Below are 25011 nucleotides of genomic sequence, written 5' to 3' on the forward strand. Positions count from 1 at the left end.
AAAAACTGAGGCGATTCAAGGCGTTTCAAATTACAGAGGAATTAATAAAACTGCTTCAGGGTACTAATTAATGAAGATGTTTTCAAAAATCAAAAAGGTACATGGAGCAAAGCCGATCAACTGAACTACTCCATTTAAAGCACGATAGAGCAATCTGGAAAAAGCTACCATAGCAATTCACTGAAGCATCCGAAGAACAAGTTTATTGGAGATGGTTTTTAATTTTTGGTAAGTACAAGGGTGGCATTGATTTAAAATAAAACAAAGTAGCCAGCTTTTGAAATAAGACTAATGGAGAAACCGTGGAACATGAAGTCGGGATGTGAAAGCAAACGAGAAAAACTCAGTCTGAAGAAGGGTCTCGACCTGAAACATCAGTCATTCCTTCAATCCTGAGATGCTGATTCTCCTGCTGAGGTACTCCAGCATTTTGTGCCCATCTTCGGAGAAAAACTATCCATGTAGATGGGATGGTTAGGAAGTTTGCAGACGACACTGAAATTGGCGGAGTTGTAGACTGGGAGGAAAGCTATCAAAGATACAGAGAGATTTAGGTCCATTAAGGAATGGTCAGACAAATGGCAGAGAGAGATTGATTTGAGAAAGTGTGCTGCATTGCGCTTTGGGGGGGGTTGAATGTTAGGGGAAATTATGTAGTCAATGGTAAGACCCTTAACAGCATTGATGTAAAGAGGAATCTTAGAGTCCAAGTCCATAACTCTTGAAAGTAGCAACACCAGTAGTGTATGGTGTGCTTGCCATCATCAGTCTTGAGAACGAGTCATGTTGCAGCTTTATTAATCTTTGGTTAGAACACATTTGGGGTATTGTGTGTAGTTATGGTTGCCCAATTACAGGAAGTATGTGGAGGCTTTGGAAAGGGTCAGAAGTTTATCATAATGCTGTCTCAATTACAAGATATTAGCTATAAAGAGAGGTTGGGCAAATGTGGATTATTTTCTCTAGAATGTTGGAGGTAGAGGGGAAACGTGATGTAGAAGCATGTAATATTATGAGGGGCATAGACAGGCAAGAATCAGGGTACAATTGTCAAAGACTAGAGGCATAGGTCTAAGATCGGAGGGAAAAAGTTTAAAGGAAATTTGCAGGGATTTTTTTTTCCCCACAAACAATGGTGCGTGCCTGGAATGTGTTGCCAGGGCCCATGTTGGTGATAGATATGATAGTGGTGTTTAAGAGTCTTTTAGATAGGCAGATGGATATGCAGGGAATGGAGGGATGCGAGGAGATTAATTTAACTTGGCATCATGTTCAACACAGACATTTTGCCAAAGGGCCTGTTTCTGTGCTGTACTGTTTCATGTCCCATGTAGGCAATCTTCGGGTAAGGTAATTAGCCACACGTGCTTATTGGGGTCCTTGAGGTCAACAATTTCCATCTTCTGATCAACATTTATGATACAATACTTCAGAATGTTTCTAGATTCATAGTAAACAGGCAACTGGATACTTATAAATTGATTTTTGTTTAAAACCCTTTTATTGGCATTTCTCAGTGGACCCTGTAGATTTTCATCTTGTGTTTAATTTACAATACATTTGCCCATAATGAGATAATTTTACATAATTTACATGACATCCATGACAAGCTCTTCCTAAACACGCCTCTCAATATGCTAAAATATGCTACCTACAAGTGTACAGAATTGCAATACGTACAAAGCACTAGTTATTAGGCCTGAATTACAATACTGTTTCCCTGTCCCATAACCAAGGTTGGAGACTTCACAGTTAACAATTGTTCAACTTGAACAAGTGTTTCATTCTCTATATTCCTTAAAATACTACAAAAGGAACAGATGAGCCATTATCAGGCCTTAACATATTCAAGGATGTGGCCAAACAGGACAAAAATACACCAAACCATGTTGGTTCGTTCAATGCCAAGCAACGAAAGACAAATGGTTTTGGCACACAACATAAACACTGCAGATGATTCTTTAATGGGTCAACAGGTACATGTTTTTCTTTAAATAAGATTGCCACTTATATTATTTGTGCACCTGTAGAGAGATAGTTTAATCATCCATTGAGAGAATTAATGCAAAGTTGTTTTGATTTTTTTTATATATGTCCTGTCATCGGATCTCTTCATCTTGAAACAATACATTAAACGAATAAGCAAATCAGTAGGAACATTAATTCCGTCATCCAATCAGAATCAGTTCTACGGTAGTTTAAAGTCGCCTTTAATACTACAATGTGCATATCAGTAACTTAAATGAAGCGCTATTTCAATTTACAGAAGGGAAGGCGTGATGTTTTTGGAAGATAAATCCAAAATTTGTAGTACAAATGTTCTGCCAGTTAACAATTTTGGTGCAATCTTAAATCACTACAAATAGCTCAGTGCAATAGTTACTTACACCATGTCTGTTTATGAATGCAGAAATAGTACTAATGTACATGTTTAAACTGCCAGCTTAATGGGCATCTGGGGGAACACAGCATATTAGAATGGAGTGGTGCAAAATATGCTCCCACAGATTCTAACATAGCTCATATTGTGCATAGTTGCTAAAGAATTTGTAGATGAGGAAGAATAAAACGGTTAAGCTATGTTAACCTGTTAATGGGAAGTATAACAACCTGAAGATCTAGGAGATCCACTGCCTACTCTCTGCTGGGTATTGATGTTGCTTGGGAGAATGAAATAAAAGGTCAACCAAATAGAAAATAAAAAAACCTATTAGAAATATGACTTCCTAAGACTATTAACTAATTTAAAAAAAAAGTAGTTATGCCACAGTAATTTAAAAAGGTTCCATTCTATCGTTTCAAGGATCAAATTCAAATATGTTTATGTTTTTCTTAGAACACACCAAAAAGGCATAAGTGCATTTTCTCCATCAATCAAGGCCTGGCATGCAAGAATGCGATTATGTATGTACAAGTACTTTCTTCATTTATTTGAAAGATATTCCCAAAGATCTTGCACACAATATTCCCACATGGCAAGCGAGAACCTTTAAACTACAAAAATGTTTCCACATTGAATTTGTAGCTGGAGAATCAATTAAAAAGGCATAACAAAGAAACATTCAGCCATGCATATGATTAGCACTTTTTAGGGCAACCAGCTCATCCTGAAAGCAGAACTAAATCCTGTTTAAAATTGCACAATTAGTTACTCACCGACAATTCACCAAGCTACTTGCTCACCTCCATGCACTTTGCTTTGCTTTGAACTTTGGACCAAAATTAAAAGAAAAATTGATATTGCTTCCTCATCAGTTTGGTATTTCTGAAGGATGCAACTTAACTCACCATACGTCCCGGGTAATTCATATGTAAAAAATGCTCACAATCTATAAAAGGGAATTATTTGCATGTACTGCAAAATTAAATCCTCAACATAATCTTGGCTGTTAACTGCCATTGTGATGAAGATTGCAATTGTGATTTTATGAAGTCTCACAACCAAAACACTAATAATAATAATAATGTGGCCATTAATTATGATACTAGGACAATTTCCAGTTTTCTGCATATGCAAAACATTTGAGCGTTATTTGAATACTTATTTTATGTAAATCAATTATATCAGTAAACTGAATTTCTCTAAAACCGGTGCATGCTAAAAGCAGGCAAGTAGACTCCAATGGTGAGTAAGGAATCAAATCTACTACTTTAAATAGTGATTTATTTTTAATATCTTGATTTAAAAGACTATATTGGCATTAGAAGTACCTAAATTCGAGCCATAACCAAAAAAAAAAATCAATGCTTAACATTCAAAATGTACTTAGTTTACATTGTTTTTACAACCTCCTTTTAACTGCTTAGCCATTTTATGAATCATCTGATATCATGTGCAAATGACAGTGGAGTTCTAACTCACTCCATAGTTTATACAGTACTCAAGTACATCATGTTTGCACAATATAAACAGCAAATTAGAGAAACCTGCACAACAAATCTGTGTTTTCTATATTTCATGTACATATTTTGATACGGGTTGGTTCCATCGGTGTACTTAGTGTCACTACAATAAAAACAGTAGAACTGCACTTTAAAATGTACCATGCAACTTCAAAAGAAAATTATTGAAATTATAATTTCCAAATTAAAATGAAATGGAGTTTCTAAAGTGACCAGCTTTCAATAATCATTTACATGCCATTGCATTATGGTTCAGTGAAAGAAAAGTAAATGAGTTTTTGAAAATACGATTCTCTGGTCAATCAGTACCGAGGTAAAGTAATGTTAAAGAAACAGTTGTTTCAAAACACATCCCCAGAGATCTACTAAATGGACCAAAGTTTAACATACTGCTCAAATAAAAACTGCATGTAGGCATTCTAGGATTTGAATCAAAATGGACAACAACAAAATCCCACCATTTAAGCCCATTTAGTCATCAAAACCGATAGATAAATCTAACTTGGGTTAATAAAATGTTGACGTCAAACACTTAATTGGGAAGGCAACAAATTTGCATTGATTGTAATGTCATAAATGAAAGAAAGCCATGTAATATGAGGTATGTGAAAACTGAATTTAAATCAACTGCATCAGATGGCAGTTTAACATCAGAAAACCTATAAATTAAAGTTAATTAAATAATTTTATAACTCTATTGAATTTGGCATAGGACATGTTTCTTTTCCTTTAAAGGCCCTATAATGAAATTCTGATTTAAATATTGTGATAACATCTGCAGCTTGAAGCTTTTACCCGAATAATGTAACCAGAGCCATTTACGAAAACCAAATTTTGATAACTACACAAATGGTCAATCTATATTTCAACCACATGTGAAAAAAATAATAAAAAGGCTCATCTTAGACCTGCATTGAATGTAGAAATTAGTTTTCCTTCATGATCCTCTATTTTACGGCTTAGTCACGTGCAAGGAGGAAACAATTGTCCTGGTAACCTGTGAACTTAAGGAAACTACCAGTAAAACAAGCTTAGCATGCAAGCATCAAAACCCATCTCACACAACTGATTTTAAATTCGCCTCTCTCCTTCTCTGAATAGTTGTCAAGTTAAATTGAACATGTTAAAAAATAATTTTGCATTTATATGAAATGAGCTGGGATGCGGGTTCAAAACAGGTGTAAAATAATTGCCTTTAATACATTCTTTAAAGTATAGATCATTTTCAACTTGACTTTAAAAAAGTAAATGGCTCCAAACACCAACGAAAAGACGGAGGTATTTCTAGTCGCTTTTCCATTAATTTTATTGAATATAAAAAATAAGGTCAACCAGTCTTTTCCTTTAGACATTGTAATGGCCTGCCCGAGCTGGAAAAAGCAGAGCAATTTTAGTTTTTCTCAGTCAACAGCTTAGTCTTTTAATCATAACCTAATTCAGCATTCTTAGTTTGAGCATTTTGCAGCAGGAAAGGAAACTGGAAATACCTTTCAGGGCACTGTACAGGGCAAACATCTGAAGGCAAGATTCAAGATTGAAAATCCAGTATCAGAATGGTAACAAGATGTTTCTTGGATTAAAGGTTTTGCAATGTGTCAAATGGAAGCGGAAGGGATGCAGTGAAAGGGGGATGGAAGAGTAACTTTTTGATAAAAATAAAGAAAAACAAACAGCAATTACCACAGATCTCAGTTGTACAAGTGCACCATTCTAAAGCCATGTTCTTTATGGAGCAGGACCCAATTTGGTGCATAGGCATAGTAATGATCCAGTCTTCATAGAAAAATAAGACTTTATGACACGTATTCTGTCATAGAACACAAAATGGCTAAAAGATTAGCTAAAGCAAGTTTCTGTGATGGTCTAACTGCCTGTTTACATAATTTAAAAAGTACTAAGATCGAATCGATTCCATTTGAAATACAGATTTCCTGTGTCCAAGAATGCTGTTCAGCTCCAAGTGAAGGCAGCAATGTGCTTGATGTCAAATAGCACAATTAAATGATCCTTTCAGAAAAGTCCTCCAAACGGATAAAAGATGAACGGTACAGGATCCCAAAGAGTATACAGACGGAACTCACACTCAGTGTTGATGAATTTACATAGAGGTCCTGACTAAGACAGAAGCCCAAACCACCATTAAATGAATACGATATGATTGAAGAAAAGTCCTTTTTGGTGTTAACAACCCTCCAGCTAGGATGAAAGGATTGATCTTCACTTCAATCCGTTGATCTGCATTTTATTAACTAATTGTGAAATGACTGTGCATTATTTGCTGTATTTTTCATTCTGTACACATCATGTACATTCTGCAACAAGGTTCCCAATGCTACACAGTTGTACTTCTGGTCCCAGTGATTTGTGGTCGTGCAAATTCCACAAAGTCATCAATAAGCACTGGCCATGCTCCTGAAACACATCAAATAAATTGTATGTAATTATTTTGTATCCTTTGAAAATAACCTTTTTTTAAACTTAATTTAATATCGCTACTTAACAGAAACATCTACCGAAACACATATTCTAAGTATAATGATTTGTGCATTGATCAGGAGATAGGAGAATGCATCGAGAAAGTGGTTGTTTAACCAGTCTTTAAAAAAAGCACTCTCAATCAGATTCTGCACAAGTTAAATTCAGGGTACAACTCAACGCATTGCGCCCCAGTTAAGTAGCCCTCCATCACTGCATAAAACAACAGTCATGTTTTCCAAAATTACTTCCCATCTCAAGATAAATGCTGGTCACTTTCAGGTGGCTCTGTTCAAAATTTGGTCGGAAAATATTCAGATAAACCAGATTGGTTTCTGTTAAATGGAAGAGCAACGATGCCATTGAATCCAGTATGGCCTTGAAGGATTAAACTCATACAGAAAATGGATACATCCAACGTAATGTAAAATAATTCATTCATATGATGCAATTCTAAAATTTGGCAACTTTATTAATAACATAAATGAAATTCAGCTTAAATTTGTGTCGTACAATTTGCTTGAACATCTATCCATGATATTTAAATTCTGAGAATTAGTCTTAATATGGGAAATGTTCTCTCAAGCAATTCAGTGCAGAAATCACAAGCCATGAAAATAATTATTACTGGTTTTTGTACCACCTAACCCCTAAACAGAGCCCCCCCCCCCCCCCCCCCCACATGAGTCGTAAGCACAAAGTTCAAATCTCTAAGAAATACCACGTGTGTTCTTTCCCCCCCCATATTGGCATATTGGCATACCTTCTTCATCATAATTGGACATGTCATCAGCAATCATACAGCTAAAGTCTAACAGAAGGTTCCAAGTGTCTTTAGGTATTGACCTTTTATGATGTTCCTGCAGGCAAATAAAACATGTTTTAAGATATAAGAAAATCACAGTGACAATGGAATGACAAACACAATCAGCTTAAAAGTACAAAAATAAAAATGTCTGCAATTTATCAAACCAATGCAATCCAAATATCTGAAAATAAATAATAAAAATATGGAGGTCTTATAAATCCACCCAAAGTAGATGGGTGCTTGGTGGTCAATGGGATACAATAAGAAAGAGGGCTTTCATTGTAGAATTTTATGTGAGAGAGCTATCACCCATTATTCAATCTAAAATCCAAAGATCCACAATCACACATCTTAATTAAAATGTAAAATTCATAGTGACATTTAAATCAGGCTATATTTGATGTGAAGTTATCTGCAATGTATGATTCTATCCAAAAAGTGTATTTGAAAAGGTTAATTTAATGAAAATAAATCAGGCAGCAATCACTAACTGGAATAAACAGTCCCCAGAGATATCTAGATATCTCCATGGTGGGAAGCCACCTTTTCCAACACCTGCTGCTGTCAGACGACTTCAAGAGATCCCTGAACTCAGTCAAGAAATCAGGAGGCTATTTGTAATTGAAGTCTGGAATATCATATAACAGTAGCTGAAGTAAACGATGATTAAAGATCAGTTTAAATCCATTTTAAAATAAGTACAAAAATTTAACTATTAGCACCAGATTGCTTCAGTGGTTAATGCACCATTAACAGTCACTTAAATTTCCTTTAAGCGCATGGTTTCCCTGACATTAGTGTATTTAAACTGTGAATTTGCATCAATGAATTTAGTTTGATTGTGCCGAGGAAACTCCACACAAGACAATCTGTAAAGATGTACTAAATCAATGACAGAATCTCAGAACTTTGTAGCTGTGAAACGTTGCCGGAGGAAATCCCAAGACTGGTAGAATAATGCATCAGGGACATGGAGAAAATGCAGTGAACAGTGTTTTTCTGTTCCAAAATGCAGACCACCATTTCTGCGACTGCAAATATGATAGATACGTGTAAAGTTTCTCCATTAGCTCAGTGATGTACATTTCTCAAAATGTTTGCTTAAAAACAGAATCATAATCGCATTGCAGGACCCAACCTCCACCAGGAAATCAGAACTTAAACAGAATTTAATTTATGGTCCGGTCATTAACAAGTCAAACTGCTTATACTAGAAGCTAGACACAAAATGCTGGAGTAACTCTGCAGGACAGGCAGCATCTCTGGAGAGAAGGAACGGGTGACATTCTATAATAAGCTTTGAATCGATAAAATGAGGCATAAATAACTGGACAGCTCTTGAAAGGGAAACTAGTGCCGTGCACAAAGACAGTGTAATTCAACTTAATGTCAAGCAATTTTCTATTTAATTGATGTGAAGATATGGTAGTTGCATCAGAGGACAGAATAATTGTAAAAATCTATACCCCCGAGAACAAACGGGTAAAAAATAAATGGAATAAAACTGGCCTTACATGATGACATGCAATTTTCATTAAATGCAAGATATAAAGGAACTGCAACAGGATGGATATAGATGTGTCTAAGAATGCTAGCATTAATATAAAAATTGATTGTGATGAATTTATAAATATTTGAGGAAGTTAAAAGTATTTTAATTCGAATAAGGCGAAAAATTCCACATGTAGTTCCTTCCTGCACATCCAAAAAACAAAAACGTACCATCAGGTCCAGTGCGTACAAAGCAACTGCAGATGCTGGTTTACTCTGAAGATGGACACAAAATGCTGGAGTAACTCAGCAGGACAGGCAGCATCTCTGGAGAGAAGGAGTGGGTGACGTTTCAGGTAGAGACCCTTCATCAGACTAAGCAACAAAATGTGTAGGAAAGGACTGCAGATGCTGGCTTACACTGAAGATAGACACAAAATTCTGGAGTAACTCAGCAGGTTAGGAAGCATCTCTGGAGAAAAGAAATAGGTGACGTTTTGGGTCGAGACCCTTCTTCAGTGTCTACTGGACGATGGGTAGGCAGGGCTTAAGAAATCGGGCTAAGAAATCATAAACAGTGATATCACTTTGGAAAAAGAACAATTGTAAGGAGAAAAGCACAGCAATTTCAAAGCACCACTATCCAAAGGAAATTCATGAGCAAAGGGTGAGGATAGGCAATATTCGATTTGCACAGGGCAAATTTAGGACATTGTGGCACCATCTTGTGGCCGAGCCACTTTGGCCTCGAATCTTCGTTCGTCAAGCTTGAGCTCTCGCGCGAACTGGCGTGATCTGGGCCGACCAATCAACGTCGATCTGGGTGGTCAGGTGACGGGGTGCAGCAGATGACGGAGCTAGGCTTCACTTGGCAGTCAACGCTTCTGTACTAATATTAAACTGAGTATTTAAATATTAAATGAGTGTTTATACTTCCGAAGTTATCCACATAGAATATAGAACAAAGAACTGCAGATGCTGGTTTACACAAAATGACAGAGTGCTGGAATAACTCAAGTAAAATCTCCAGAGAATGTGGATACGTGATGTTTCAGGTCGGGGGTTCCTTCATCCGCCCGATCCGTTCAGTTACTCCAGCACTTTATATCCTTTTAGGACATAGAATAGCCTATTGGTGAAAACAGAATCTATAAATGCTTTCGAAGGGAAGTGAATGAATATTTAAAAAAGGAAGAATTTTACCACATAGCACAAGGCAATTGTCACGGGTAGAAAGCTCTTCGACAGGCAGGAAAAGCATTAATGAGCCAAATGGCCTCTGGTATCTTGATTGTAGACTGGTGGTTGGTTGCATTCACTACATTTAACTTCTTTAGTGTTTGCCCATAATAAACAGTAACTTTCAAAAACAAACAAATCAGAACCAGGTTGGAAGCATCAATTCTTATACTTACCAATAAAAATTTATTCCATAGATCTAAGAATTTGAATCGTCCAGCAAGTACTAAATTCCAGTAAGCAATTGCCATTTCTAAATCTGGAAAATAAAATATTAAGTATATCTTCAGTAGTTACCGGAAAATGTAAATACTCAGTGAAAATTGAATGTAATACAATCTTGTAGCATTTGTTTTTAGGTTTTCCTCCACTTTAGTATGTTTGTTGTACTTATCGTTTAACCAGAGATGATTAAAACAATCTGCAACAGTCTAGTCTCAACATCTGATCAGCTGAAGAATCCCTGCAGAAACATTAGTAAGTTTAAAACTAATTAAGGTGGTGAACTCCCAACAGGTGTTTTTTAACATTATAGTTGATTAAACCCATATATCTGGAGAAAAACTGAACGCAACTTAATGCTCCATTGATCTCAAATAAGGGGAGATGTTTTACTTAATGTTTTGCTTCAGTTAAAACTAAAACAATTCTGTATAGTTAACACTTTAATGGCTACACCACCCAAACCAAGCAGGCATAGTTGAGTGAATATATACGAGCCAAGTTTCAAACTACGTCAAATGTAAATGTAAAAAAATAATACATATTAACAATTAAACTGTACATTAGCAGGAAGAGGGAAAATAATAGTAAATGCAGAGACTTTCGATGCAATGTGTACTTGAAAATTCAATTTGTACAATCTCACTATTATGTGTTGCTTCATTAACAATTAAGAGAACCAATTTTGTTTTCCAAGTCATAACTGTACACCCGTATATGCATAATTTTTTGAGATGGAGGGACCTCAGTACAAGTGCGTTTTCAATCTTTTTCACTAATTGGTGGCTTCAAGCATTGACAGATCATTTAAATGCAGGCACTTACAATTTATAAATTCTGCTAACATATCTACAACATATCTAAATCTTAAACTTAATAGGACATTTCAGGTAATCATTTTTATTATTTGTGTCCTCAGCACCAAATTGCAAATTGTTTTGCACTGAACCATTATGTACCCAGTCTAACTTAATTCTTCAATCATTTAAAAAAATTAGATTACCTTCACACTTTTCTGAAATATTGCAAGTTACCATGAATCAATTTGTTAACTAAAACTTTAACCATGTCATCATACTTTGGTAACAATAGGAAATACACCTTAATATTAATTTAGATCTTGGGCTTCATGTAATGTACAGAATATTCAGTCCTTCATAAAATGCCAGCCACATTAAGTAAAATGTTTTGGTATCTCCAAGGATAGATTTATTTTTCCGTTTAAAATCATTGGAACCCCATCCAAATTTGGACAATGAATTTCCACAATTTACAAAAATTGAGGAAAGGATAACCTAATAATTTACTTTAGCCACCTAGGAGGAGATTATGAAAGCACCATGAAAACATCTGCAGCTACTGTCCTACCCTTTTACTCAAAGGACACCTTCTCCCATGCCGTTTTAGCCCAGTTGGATATAATAAAAAAAATGATTGCATTCTATCAGTCTGGATGCATCAGAATATTAACATAGTACATTAGAGGTGGGTTTACAAAATTATGTTACATAACCACTAGTATCATTGCTAATGTTAACTGATGCTGGTTATAGAAGCATGTGATTTTTCTGTGAAAATGATGGAGCATTTCAATTATGGAAACACCAGCCTCGAGATTCTACGGTGAAATTAAATTTCTTAAGTTCTACTGCTGGTCAACTTTTCATCGAGGTAAACAAAGACATACGCTACATTCAACACCCCAACAGAACAAAATTTGGGCTTTGGTATATCAATCATCTAACTATACAATCAAAATATGACTATTTTGTGCTTCCGAAGTTATGTTCAGAATTTGAAATTAAAAGCAAGTTCAAGCCAACAAAATACTTAACACAGAGCATGGTAAATTGTGGTGTCAAAGCACATTGTTTCGGCAACCATCGAATGATGTTGTCTGGTCCTATATAAACCAATCAATTCCTAATGTCATGTATCAAGGACCTTTCACAAATTCAGACTACAACATTTCAACTTTCCAATTGGTGTCTCAAAAGAAATTTTTGATTTTATAAATCCAGAAATGATTTAAAAAATGGACCCTTAAAGAAATCTTTGATGAATGATATGCAGACATTTAATAATACATTGGCATATGGCAATTTCCAATGCTAATTGTGCAGCTGATGGAAGAATCAATGCATAAATCAAATCTAAAGACCTTTGCAATGCACCTATACTCATCTGAACAATTCTGGCACAAACAATCTCAACAAATTTCTAACCGGCCTTTTCTCCTTATCCAACATTTTCTCTTCCCTCTCAATTTTGTATGCAAAGATGATAAGGATTAGAATAAAAATCTGCAATTAATTTAATGTCACATGGCAATTCTGTAGAGCCATGAATTATAATCACTATTTTCAAACATTTGCTAAAGTTAAGCTATGATTTATACCTTTGAAAAATTAGTTCTGCCCCTCTTGAATTCTGCTGCATGTGAAGGTCCTGCAGGTCTGCCTCCACACTCTTCCCTATTCCTCGTTATCTGGCAGCCTAGGTCTTGTTCCCAAGCTTCCTTTAGATTTTCTGTGTTGTCTGCAGACATGGAGATAAATAGGGCGCAGATATATTTGGGGAGGCTTTGCAGAGTGCGGGCAATTAGTTCAGATGGGTCGATTTGCACTGCCGTTGAGTATCACATGACAACAGAAGTCGTGAAATAGCTGAATAAGATATTGGAATATCACATTTGTGCTGTCTATTTCCAAACGTGCCTTATGACAGTTTCTGCATTGACTCCGTTACTACTTCTGTGTGCTTACCATTATGTCAGCATGGATAAAGGATAAAATGGTACTTCATTAAAAATGCCGTTGAAGTCACTCAAGGTATTTACAGTTTTTTGACAGCCTTCTTTTAGAAACCAGAAGTGAGTTCACCAGGGATTTCTATCCTAATCAATTTAAAAGAAAGGTCATCTTCTAATTGTGTGTCCAAGACTAAGATCTGTATATTACTTGCGGCCTGCCAAACTGCTGTAATACTCAGTTAAGCAGTACCTGGTATTTCAATGTTAATGCATATTTTTCAAGAACTATTTCAAAGAACAAAGTCCTGTATAAAGATGTTTGGGGGGGTGGGGGGGGGGGGGCAGAAATGGGTTGTCGCAATGATCTGTAAATATATTAATCCATGCTGCTTTAAACTTAGATCTTTACTCCTTAAAATGTACTGTAATCTTTGTAAAATTACATTAAAAATCACATCTAAAGTGGCAACTAAACTGTTGTCAGTGTTTTGGAGAAATTTAAGCTTACATACAAGCATACTTTACTTGTTCTACCATAGAACAAAATACCACAAAATTTGATTTTTTGAATAACCGCTTAACCAAATTGTAAATCGTGCCCCAGCCATTGGAAGAAACACAAACGAAACAGTAACTTGTCTCAATTTACTTTCTGATACTGCTATATGTACGGTAATCATAATTACCAAAACACTGGAACTAATTTATGTGATTGCCACATATAATCACGAGTGGTTAGATCCCAGTACATGTCATGTTAGTATCATGTTCCTGGTCATGGTTATCAAGCAGGCTATGCTTAAATACAATATGTGAATGAATTTTGCGATTCGAACATTGCATCAGGAATTCTGTATTCTTTTACACCGCACTACATTTTTTCTTTGCATTCTATCCCCAAAAAGGCTGCATTATTGAGAGTATTTTTTGGAAGGTCAGCAGTTCTTTTAGATTGCACTTACCTAAGCCCTTCTGGCCTGGGTTCTTTGCAAAGTTGAACGTGAACTGGTAAAAATCCTTGAACTTTGCTTGATCTTTTAATTCTAATTCCAATTTAGGCAGCAGAATCTTCAGTTTTTCTATGCTGTCACACCTTAATCAATAAGAGAAACTTCTCTTCAACATAATATATCATAACATTCAATGTCCTCCTTTCTCACTATCATATTAAAATTCTTCCATTCACCCTTCAACACAGAAAATTAATATCTTCAATAGGCTACGATAAAGACCTAATTGAAAATATACTTTTAATTCGTTAATGTAACATGAAAAAAAAACTCAAGAACTGTCTAAACATTTAGGCTTTTCATGTGTTAAAAGAATAAACAGCACCACTTATCCAAAATGTCACCATATTTGGGTGAAAGACGCAAACAATTCAAATTTAAATTCAAATTCTAGAATAATGCAAGATCCCAGGAACCCTTGTTCAGTCCACCTTAAAATTCCAATTGAATTATAGATTTCCCTTAGATACACACAAAAAGCTGGAGTAACTCAGCAGGACAGGCAGCATCACTGGAGGAAAGGAATGGGTGACGTTTCGGGTCGAGACCCTTCTTTTGATTTTGTTTCTTGAAGTGACCACGAGGTTTAAATTTAAGCAATTTAAATTCCTTTCACCGTTAAAGACAAAAAAGAGGCAGAGAGAGAAAAGACAACAGATAAAAGGGAAAGCAAAGTGCTACTCTGTTCTTTATCCTTAATTTGAAATGGTGCCCGATGTATCTGTTATATATGCAGGCTTTAATAAACAAATCTAGCATTTATCTTGAATATAGTCAGATATCTACAAATATTAGTTAATGATCTATCACCTGGATCAAAATCCATATTTTTGATCATTCAATCAAAATTGTCTGCAAAACAATCTGAAGATCACATTTGGACCATACTTGCTTTTCCTGGCAGGTAATTCACTTGATAAATTCTACAATACAGAAGTGAAGAACATAAACTGGTAAAATAGAAGATTTTGTAACATCTCAAACCTGCTCAACAATTCAATACAATCATGCCAGCATCTCAGTCCTAAATGGCCATGCTTTTATTCTGAGACTAGGTCTTTTTGTTTTAGATTTTCCAGGAAGAGGAGAGAGCCATTCACCCTCTACTCTGCCATACATCTCAAGAATTTTGCACATCTTAATGGGATCACTTCTCGTACAAGCAGATTACAGAACTGGGATTTTTGAGGGTCTAATGGCAATCTGCACCTCCAAGGAATGCAACTTGAACGATGTTCCATTTAGTGTTAAAAGCGTTTACTTTATTGACGCTAAAGTCAATACGTGAGAATATAACATTCATACACTTTAAGGAACCACAAATGCTGTTTTCAATGTCCATTTTCAAATTGTGTAGGAAGGAACTGCAGATGCTGGTTTAAACTGAAGATAGACACAAAAAAACTAGAGTAACTCAGCATCTCTGGAGAGAAGGAATGGGTGATGTTTTGGGTCGAGACCCTTCTTCAGACTGGTTATGGATAAGGGAAACAAAAGATGTAGACATTTTCACCCAATAACTGCCTGAACCTACCTGATCTCCCGGTTGCTAAACATTTTAATTCTCCTTTCATTCCCACACAGATCTTTGAGTCCTAGGTCTCCTCCATTGTCAGAGTGAGGCCAAACGCAAATTGGAGGAACAGCACCTCATATTTTGCTTGGGCATTTTACAGCCCAGTGGTATGAATATTGATTTCTCTAACTTCACATAACCCCGGCATTCCCTCTCTCTCCATCACTCCCCCACCCAAGTCTCACCAGCTTCTTGTTTTCACCTAACGAACAGCTAACAATGGCCTGTTTCCTTTATCATCGTTACTTTTTTGCAAACCTTCCATTCGTTGTTCTTCATCTCTCTGCATCTTCTATATCTCTTGTTTCTCTTATCCATAACCAGTCTGAAAAAGACCTGAAACATCACCAATTCCTTCTCTCCAGAGATGCTGTCTGTCCCGCTTTGTTACTCCAGCTTTTCGTGTCTATCTTCCATTTTCAAATTGTCAAGCATCACTCCATGAATCTTCCTTTCCCAAAGTTTCTACAAATCTTTACATGCACGCAACAACAATAATCAGTTATAAGTATCCATAATTTATATTTTGTTAATGCAATAAACGCCCCCAGTGCAAAGTGTTAGCTGGCGATCATTGCTGAATCATTAAAACAAGACCAGCCATGGGCATTTAAATTTTATTGGTGTTATTTCCATGGCCATATCAGTTAAAATGAGGAAATGAAACCAGTCTCCAGTGTTATTCAGCCTTTCCATTAAATAACGGATGATTTGCACTTCATGCCCATTTAACCACCTTCATTTCATTTCCCATCTTTAAATAACACGAATCTCGGTCTTGAAAGTTCTACTTTTCCCTCCATCAAGAGCTTTTAGAAAAGGTTTAATGTTCTATTATCCTTAGTGCCTCCTTATTTTGCTTTTGAATGGCCTAGCTCTACTTTTAAGATATAACCCATAGCTCTAAATTCCAAACCAGAGAAATTAGGCTTTTAAACACTTTGATGAGATCATCTCTCACTCCTTTATATTGATGGGAATATGGACTGTAGGAGCCATTAAGCATGTCAGTATATTATAGCCATGTTTAACATTTTTATTTTAGCCATCTGCCTGTACTTTTGTAGATGGGATTGGATACGTAGTAGGGGCGTGTTCTTTTGTTTGAGTCTCGCGCAGACTCGCAGATTAGAAGTTTTAGTTTTGTGTCGGAGTATGAGGGGAAATAGTTTTCTACCATGATCACGACACATATTATGAGACGACATACTTTTATAAGAAGAAGCTTATGTGATTTATATGACGTGAATGGAACAGCGATTAAGAACGGAAAGTTATGAGTAATTTCTTTGTTTTGTATTATTTCAATAAACAACTAATTAATCAAGAAACGACGTCTGGAAGATTCATCTTTGCTGTCTTATGTGTGTCATGAGTGCGTTAGGCTATACCTTCAAATCATCTCCGATTATTAATGGCTATCGAAATTGGATTTTGAGAACGTTGTAAAAACCTCCATTATATGGACAAATTTAAGGAACTTTTCCTTACACTTTTACACTCTTGGCTCCGATAACCATTCAGTAAATTTGCACAGCCGCCATGACAATACTAATATATCCTGCGAGGCAGAGTGCCCAAAACCGAGTGAAGTACTCAGATCGCATCTGATAAAAGTTATTTGCAAATGAAAATGTCATACCTCTTGTATACCATTGTTTCAAATAAATAGCAATATTTGTTTTTGTTTTTTTTAAATACATTTAATATTTGTCTATTGATTCAAAATTGTCATTAAAACTGTCCAAATAGATTTGCTCCCCTGCAAAGCCCTGTTTCCTAGTAACTTAAGGAATAATCTTCATTTATCTTGGTAGTATCCAAAATGAGATCAGTTGCTCCAGTTAAATTCTACTTAGTCAGTGCCATACAGCTATACAGCATGCAATCAGTTCCTTTGTCCCACCTTGTCCATGCCAACCAAATTTGCATACTGGGCTGGTCCCATTTGTCTGCATTTGGACTAAGGCCCTCTAAACCCTTCCTTTTTATCTATCGGTCCAAATGTCTTGGAAAAGTCATAATTGCATCCTCTTCTACAGCTTCCTCTGGCAGCTCACTCTAGATACAGACGACTCTCAGAGGGAAATAGCTGTCCCCAAGGTCCCTTTTAAAACTCTCCTCTGTCACTTTAAGCCTGTGCCCTCTTGTTTTTGAGTAATTTCTACCGTGAAAAAGACATGTTCATGTCCTTGTACACCTCACCTAGGTCATCCCTCACCTCCGACTGTCCAAAGAACTCCATCCTATCTAAACTCTCTATATAATTCTAGCCTGCAAGCTCAGGTCACATCCTGGTGAATTGCTTTTGCGCCCTATCCAAATTAATGGCATCCTTCACATAGCTGTGGATCTAGATCGGCATGCAACACCCCAAGTGTGGTCTTATCAATGACATACAGCTGCATCATAATGTTTGAACTTTTGTAAATACCCATCCCAATGAAGGCAAGTGTGCCAAGCATATTCTTGCTATACTGTCCACCTGACTTTTAGGGAATCACGTAGCTGCACTCCCAGATATCTCTGTTCTGTTACCCTCCCCAGAGCTCGACTATTTATTGTTTAAGTCCTGGCCTGGTTTGACAATCAAAATGTAACACCCCATAATTGTTAGAGTTAAATTCCATTGTCCATTCCTTGGCTCATCTTCCCAATTGATCTAGATCGCACCTCCCCCCACCCCATCCTTTGACTCCTTCCTCTAAGTCAATTTTGAATCGAGTTAGCGAGTTCACTTTGGATTCCATTTGATCTAATCTTTCAAACCAGCCTACCATGCAGGAAAATCAGTGCTGGAGTAATGCCCCTGTCCCACTTAGGAAACCTGAACGGAAACCTCTGGAGACTTTGCGCCCCACCGCGCAGTTCCCGGAGGTTTTTGTCAGTCTCCCTACCTGCTTCCACTACCTGCAACCTCCGGCAACCACCTGCAACCTCTGGGAACCACACGGAAACCTTGGGTGAGGCGCAAAGTCTCCAGAGGTTTCCGTTCAGGTTTCCTAAGTGGGACAGGGGCATAACTCAGCAGGTCAGGCAGCATTTGTGCACTGAATGAGTAGGTGGCATTTCAGGTCTGGACTCTTTTTCAATCTTGACCTGAATCTGGCTCCACAAATGCTGCCTGACCCTCTGAGTTATTTCAGCACCATGCTTTGGTCAAGATACCAGCATCTGCAGTTCCCTGTGTCTACCTAGTGGGCCCTTGTCAAAGGCCATGCTGAAGTCAATACAGACGATGCTCACAGGCCTGCCCTCGTCAATCCCCCTGGTGATCTCTTTAACAAAGATCGGATTTGTGAGACACTATTTCTCACACATAAAGCCATGCTGACTATCCTTATCTCTCCGTGCCTGTCTAAATGCTGGTATATCCTGTCCCTCCAGCAACTTTCCCACCTCTGACGTCACACGCTCACCAGCCTGTAGTTACCTAGATGGTTTTTGCTGCCCCTCCTAAATAATGGGGCAATGTTAGCCACCCTCTAGTCTTCTGGAAATAATTATTTACCATCATTTTGACCAAACTATTAATTTGAGTTTCCTTCTTTGCAGTCTCCTCTTCATTCAAGACACCAGAACAATAATACACAGTAGCCTTTATGTTTCACTTCATCACACAACAGAATGCTACCTCTTGTTCATTATGGAGGACAATGTTTTATCAAAAATGACAGCAGGAACTTGATCAGTTTGGGCAAGTGGGCTGAGGAATGGAGTATAAATGTCGATAAGTGCAAGGTGTTACATTTTTGGTAGTCAATCCTAGGCAGTGAATACAAGGCACTGGGGAGTGTTGTAGAGTTGTAGGAGTGCAAGTACATAGTTCCTTGAAAGAGGCGTCACAGATAAATAGGCTGGCCGGGAAAGCTCATCAGTCAGAATATTCAGTATAGAAGCCGAGATGTTATGTTACAGTTGTACAAGATGCTGGTGAGGCTGAATTTGGGGTATTGGTGTTCAGTTTTGGTCACCCTGCTATAGCAAGGATGTTGTTAAGATGGAAAAATTGCACAGAAGATTTACGAGGATGTTGCCAGGGTTTAAGGGCCTGAGCTATAAGGGTCAGAGAGGCTGGGCTGGTTTGGCCATTATTTCTTGGAACACAGAAGGCTGAGGAGTAATCTTATAGAAGTGTATAAGCTCATGAGGGAAATAGAAGAGGTGAATGCACAGAGTCTTTTACGCAAAGTGGGAGAATCAAGAAGCAGAGAACATAGATCAGAGGGGAAAGATTTAATAGGAACCTGAAGGGCAACGTTTTTACACAGAGGTTGTTGGGTTTATGGAACGAGCTGCTAGAGGAGGTAGTTGAGGCAGGTACGATTACAACATTTAAAAGACATTTGGACAGGTACATGTATAGGAAAGGGTTAGAGGGATGTGGGCCAAATGCAGGCAGGTGGGACTGGTGTCATATATGGCATCTTGACAGTCAGAGCAAGTTGGGCTGAAGAGCCTGTTTCCGTGCAGTACGGCTGTATATCAACTACAGTATCCAGTAATCAAATGCCCAACTTCACAAACTACATATTATTGAAAGGAAAGGAAAACTCTTTTCGCCCATACGTGCCAACAAGTTGCACTTTCTCAGATCGGAGAAATGTTACATTAAAAAAAAACCCTTGAACACACATTGAACTGAAAACCTACAACCTCTGTTCTCACCAGATTGATTTAAATTACACAGAACTACACAGAATTGTAAGCAAATGATCTTATTACGAGATGCACAATGATCTGAACTTTCCTTAAAACTATGGAAAGAAATTGCATCAATTTCAATTGAATGTTAAAGAAAATTGAGCAAAGTATATAAAACTGCTAGCTGATTCAATTTCACTATTTTTGTAAAAGAAAATAGTTGTCAATATTTCTGGGAATAAGGGAATTATTAAACGTATGACATCTTGATCAAAATCTCTATCAAAATCCATTCCTCTGCAATTTGAACACTGCAGGCATCAATAACTTGTTTGTTGGTCTAAACCCACAATATCCTGCAAACTTTTCCATCACCACATTCTATAGCGGGAGGATCAGACCAGGGTAGGTGATATAACAAGGGAGGATATGGAGATTAATTACAACATGAATTTTGAAGATACTGGAGCTGAGAAACAGAAGGATAGAAAATCTCTGGTTCCATCAGTATTAGAGTTAAATCAAATTGGCTCATTTCACTGTGCCATCTGGCACATGTGACAATTAAATGTATCTTGTATCTTGTAAATTAGGTTGCCTCACCAAGGCAAATACTGGTGGAGAACTATGGAGGATTATTCTGTGGTCTTGTTTTGGAGATAAGAGGAAGGTAAGAACGAACTACAGTTAAGAAATCACCATGTGATCTTAACTGAGGATGTTAGAGTAAAACTGAAGGAAGTAAAATGCTAGTATTAGATAATATTCCCGGAGCCTTTCTCAATCTGCCTTTTAAAATAACACAATACAGTAAACCCTCATTTTAACTGGCCCTTTCACAATGGGTTTCGGCTATACCAGACGGACCTAACCTACCGATATCTGCCGACACCACCCTGGCTTGCAAAGTGATTCAGCGAACCATTCTTCACCAGTTGCTGTTGTTGCGGCTCATGTTGTAGACCCTGGCCGGTTGCAATTCTTCTGGCCACCGCCACTGACACAACACCCTCGGTCATCATGGGGCTCCCTCCCCTCTCACCAGCTGCTGCTTCTTCCTCTTAACCAACTCTCTGTCCGCTTGGCCTCCCCCAAACCCCCCCCCCCCCCTTCCTCCTCTTCTGACCCAGAGTAGCCAATATACTCCACCTAGGAAGATGACGGCAACTGCGGAGGAGAATTCAGAGGAGGCAACGGTGGAGGAGGAAGCAGCAGAGTGGTCCCAGCGATGGGAGGAGGTAGCAGCGGTGAAGGGGGAGGGGGGGGGGGGAAAGAGAAAGGGGCCGAGTGGACAAGGGACAGGGAGGAGGCAGCGGCGGAGAGCAGACAACGCGACAGGAAGAAGCAGCAGCTGGTAAAAGGGAAGGCAGCCCAGTGACCAAACACATCCTGTCGGTGGCAGCAACCTGAAGAAAGTGCTGCCCCAGGGGCTACAACGTGAGCCGCAACTGGCTACAATGTGGCGCTGTAAGTGGCAGCCTCGCCAACAGCCTGTCCCGTCCCTTCCTTCCTTTGTTGTTTTTATTCTGTTTTAATTGCATGTTTTAATGTATCTTTGTATTATATGCGGGGTGGGGGAGGGGGTTGGGGGAAAACTCTTTTTATCTCTTCCCTCGACGGAGATGCGACTTTTTCTGTATCATATCTCAGTCCCTTTGTTAGGGATTGACTTCGAGAGCTCCAACCACAGGAGTTTCAACTGCCCCGATCGCGGGAGCCTCGATCGCCCCGACCACGGATATTTCGATCGCCCCGACCGCGGGAGAAAAGGAGGAAGAAGGTAAAAGTTATTTGCCTTCCATCACAGTGGGGAATGTGAGGTCGCCGAAAAACAAGATGGACGTGCTGCCTGCACTGGTGAGGACTCAGAGGGAGTGCCGTGAATGCAGCGATCTCGGTGTTTGTGGGGACACCGTTAGGACATCCCAGAGTCTAGTGCGAGAGTGGACGGCTTTTGGACTGTTCGGACAGACAGGGACTGCAGAGAGAGTGACAGCGGTCGGTACAACTCTGGTCACATCACAGTGAAGGAGCGTGTGTGTGTGGCCCGGACATTGATCTGATGGCTGTGGGTCTCTGCTTATGCTGGGTGCCCAAGGGATTCTCACACGCCGCTGTGATGGTTGTTTATGTTTAATCTTCATGTAGTTTTGTATCTTGTTGCTTTTTTGGTATGACTGTATGGTAAATCAAATTTCATGGTACCTCAGTACACGTGACAATAAATGACCACTGAACACTGGACCGTGCAGAAGCTGGTGTAGAAGGGTTCGCTGCTGGTGGAGAAGGGTTCGCTGCTGGTGGAGAAGGGTTCGCTGCTGGCGTAGAAGGGTTCGCTGCTGGCGTAGAAGGGTTCGCTGCTGCAGACCTGCAGCATCAGCTCCTAGTTTTAAGGTGAAATGACACAAAGTGCTGGAGTAACTCAACAAACTGAATCAGTCTGAAGAAGGGTCCTGACCTGAAACGTCACATATGTTCTCCAGAGATGCTGCCCAACTCGTTGGAGTTACTCCAGCACTTTGTGCCCTTTTCTGAATTAACTGGCATCTGCAGTTCTTTGCTTCTATCACATACAATGTTAATACCTTGCTTGACAATCGGCAATAATGGACACCTTTCCCTCACCATGGTCTGCTATAATGAGGGTTTATTGTATTCACAAAATAGTTCTTGGGGCAAAATCAGAGATACTGAATGAACGCAAAGTTTTAAATGCACCCACTCAGAAGATTAATATCACAGTAACAGCTTTCGGTGTTGTTAAAAATGTTTGTTTGCATAGAAACAATTTTCCCATAGTTGGCCAAAGCATTCATTAGAAGCAAAACAATTAAATTGTTGGCTACAAGCTCATTTGATAATAACTGAGGAAATGATTGATAATAAATGATTGAGGAACAGTTCTTTATCCCGTTTGCCATACACAAGTAAACAAATGTAAATGTGAATACATTTATTACTGAAGATCTTTGCCAAATGGTTTGAACCATGGGTTCATTTTACACCAACACCATTTTTAATTTTTGTTGTACGGAAATGAAACCAATCTAACCTGAACTTATAAATCAAAGATTACAGAAGCCCGAGGAATAAAACAAAATGTTTCAGAACACACTAATATTAATGAATAACTGTTCTATTAAGTAGTAGATCCTGCTACCAGTTTAATTATAAAAAATATATACACTATATAAGGGAATGATATCTGACTTAAAAGATATAGCAGCTTTCCATTGAAGGAGGATACGAACTAGGGTCCTATCGAGATCATGAATCAAAAGACCAAACATAGCTCGTTTTAGCAAACACTGCGCTCAGTCAGCTAGGGCCTGCTGGATCTCCCGGTTTAACTCTCCTTCCCATTCTGACCTTTTTGGCCTAAGCCTCCTCGTATTGCGCTTAGGTAACTTACAACCCAACAAAATGAACAATGAATTATCCAATTCTAGGTAAGTAACCTATAAACAACCTCCCCATCCACCCATCAGTAGCTTGCTTTGTCCCACCCCCACCTCCCTTCTAGCTTTCTCCCCCCACTACAATCAGTCTGCAGATGGGTCCCAAACCAAAACATTGCCTATCTGTTCTCCAGAGATGCTGCTTGTTCAGCTGAGTTACTCCAGCACTTTGTTTCTTTTGTAAACCAGCAACTGCAGTTCCTTGTCGCCTTGATGTTTCTGCGTTGCTAAATACGAACTGTAAAATTGATTTGAGAATTGGAAATCCAAAATCTTTTTTAAATTGCACTATAAAATCATTATTAAACCCTATTTAAGTTCTGAATAAATCAATAGATAAATGAACTAAATTACCAATTATCAATGCTTATATATATACATATGTGTTATTTTACTTACCCCAAATCTGTCATACCATCTACGAATTCTTGTTTTGAGAATTCACACTGTGTGGCTGCCCGAAATTTCCATGCAATGACCAGTACACTGATGCTGGCTGGATCCAATCCTAAATCATCGCAGAACTGTTGAATACCATCTATTCCTATTTTATTTTCATCTTGCGGATCTGAAGGTAAATGAAAATACAATCTCAGATTGTGTTTATTTTTCCAGAAAGGATATTTAACTAACTTAACCCAGCCGATTGAGGACCCTGGTTTTAGTTGAGCACAATCTAGATTCTCATTTCAGCGTACAAAAGTGGTGCTTCAGTTTACATCTCACTTTAGTTTAGATAAAGTTAAATCTACCTGTCAAAAAATACAAACGCATTACAACTAGACAGCCCCCTGATACCTAGGATTCCAGTCTTTCTAAACTAATGCCTTTACCAAACCTTTGAATAACAATTTGAATAACTGTTCTATTAAGTAGTAGATCCTGCTACCAGTTTAATTATAAAAAAATATATACACTATATAAGGGAATTATATCTGACTTTTATATCTGATCTGACTTTGATATCTGACTGGTAAAAAAAAACCTTTGGTAGAAAAGACTTCAACGATATTCTGTCAGGATACAGAAAGAATTCCAGAGGCTCAGATCTGTTTAGCAGAACACAAACCACCAATGGAAAAGCAATTAAAATCGGGAATGTGCATGGAACTAAAAATGGACAAGGACAGGAATCTGAGGTCTTATTAATGAAGAAGGTTACTGCAATAAATAGCTAATCATCTTACTGCCACGCAAAACAATTACAGCATTTGCAGCATATTAGTGAATGCATTTCAAAAAATATATTCCTTGTAACTTTAAAATGTTAGGAATACAATATTAGAGCAAGTTCTTTATTTCTAGTTGAGTTTTTTCACACCTCCATGTACTTTGGTAAAATGATCAATATATTAAAAAGAGAAGTGCACATAGGAGATTATTCTAATTTTCACATTACTATATACAATACTATATACAATATACAATTATTT

At 37.9% G+C, this 25011-nt stretch overlaps 1 protein-coding gene across 2 annotated transcripts in view; it reads right to left on the minus strand.

Annotated features, from left to right (window-relative positions):
• Window positions 1-1482: 1482 nt before the first annotated feature.
• dcun1d1 (defective in cullin neddylation 1 domain containing 1) overlaps window positions 1483-25011 on the minus strand; it is a 64129-nt gene continuing 40600 nt past the window's right edge. Inside the window, exons 3-7 of one of the 2 annotated variants that reach the window (XM_033032165.1) lie at window positions 23978-24146; window positions 13853-13983; window positions 10093-10175; window positions 7142-7238; window positions 1483-6315 (exon numbers count right to left, since the gene is read on the minus strand). In XM_033032165.1, the coding sequence (XP_032888056.1) occupies window positions 6236-6315; window positions 7142-7238; window positions 10093-10175; window positions 13853-13983; window positions 23978-24146 (560 nt within the window). In that variant the 3' untranslated portion in view covers window positions 1483-6235. Of the gene's footprint in view, window positions 6316-7141; window positions 7239-10092; window positions 10176-12536; window positions 12677-13852; window positions 13984-23977; window positions 24147-25011 lie in introns of those variants that run through there. The other variant, XR_004413854.1, reaches the window with a different exon arrangement.

Source organism: Amblyraja radiata, chromosome 13 (assembly GCF_010909765.2).
Source record: "Amblyraja radiata isolate CabotCenter1 chromosome 13, sAmbRad1.1.pri, whole genome shotgun sequence".
In the NCBI taxonomy this organism is placed as follows: domain Eukaryota; kingdom Metazoa; phylum Chordata; class Chondrichthyes; order Rajiformes; family Rajidae; genus Amblyraja; species Amblyraja radiata.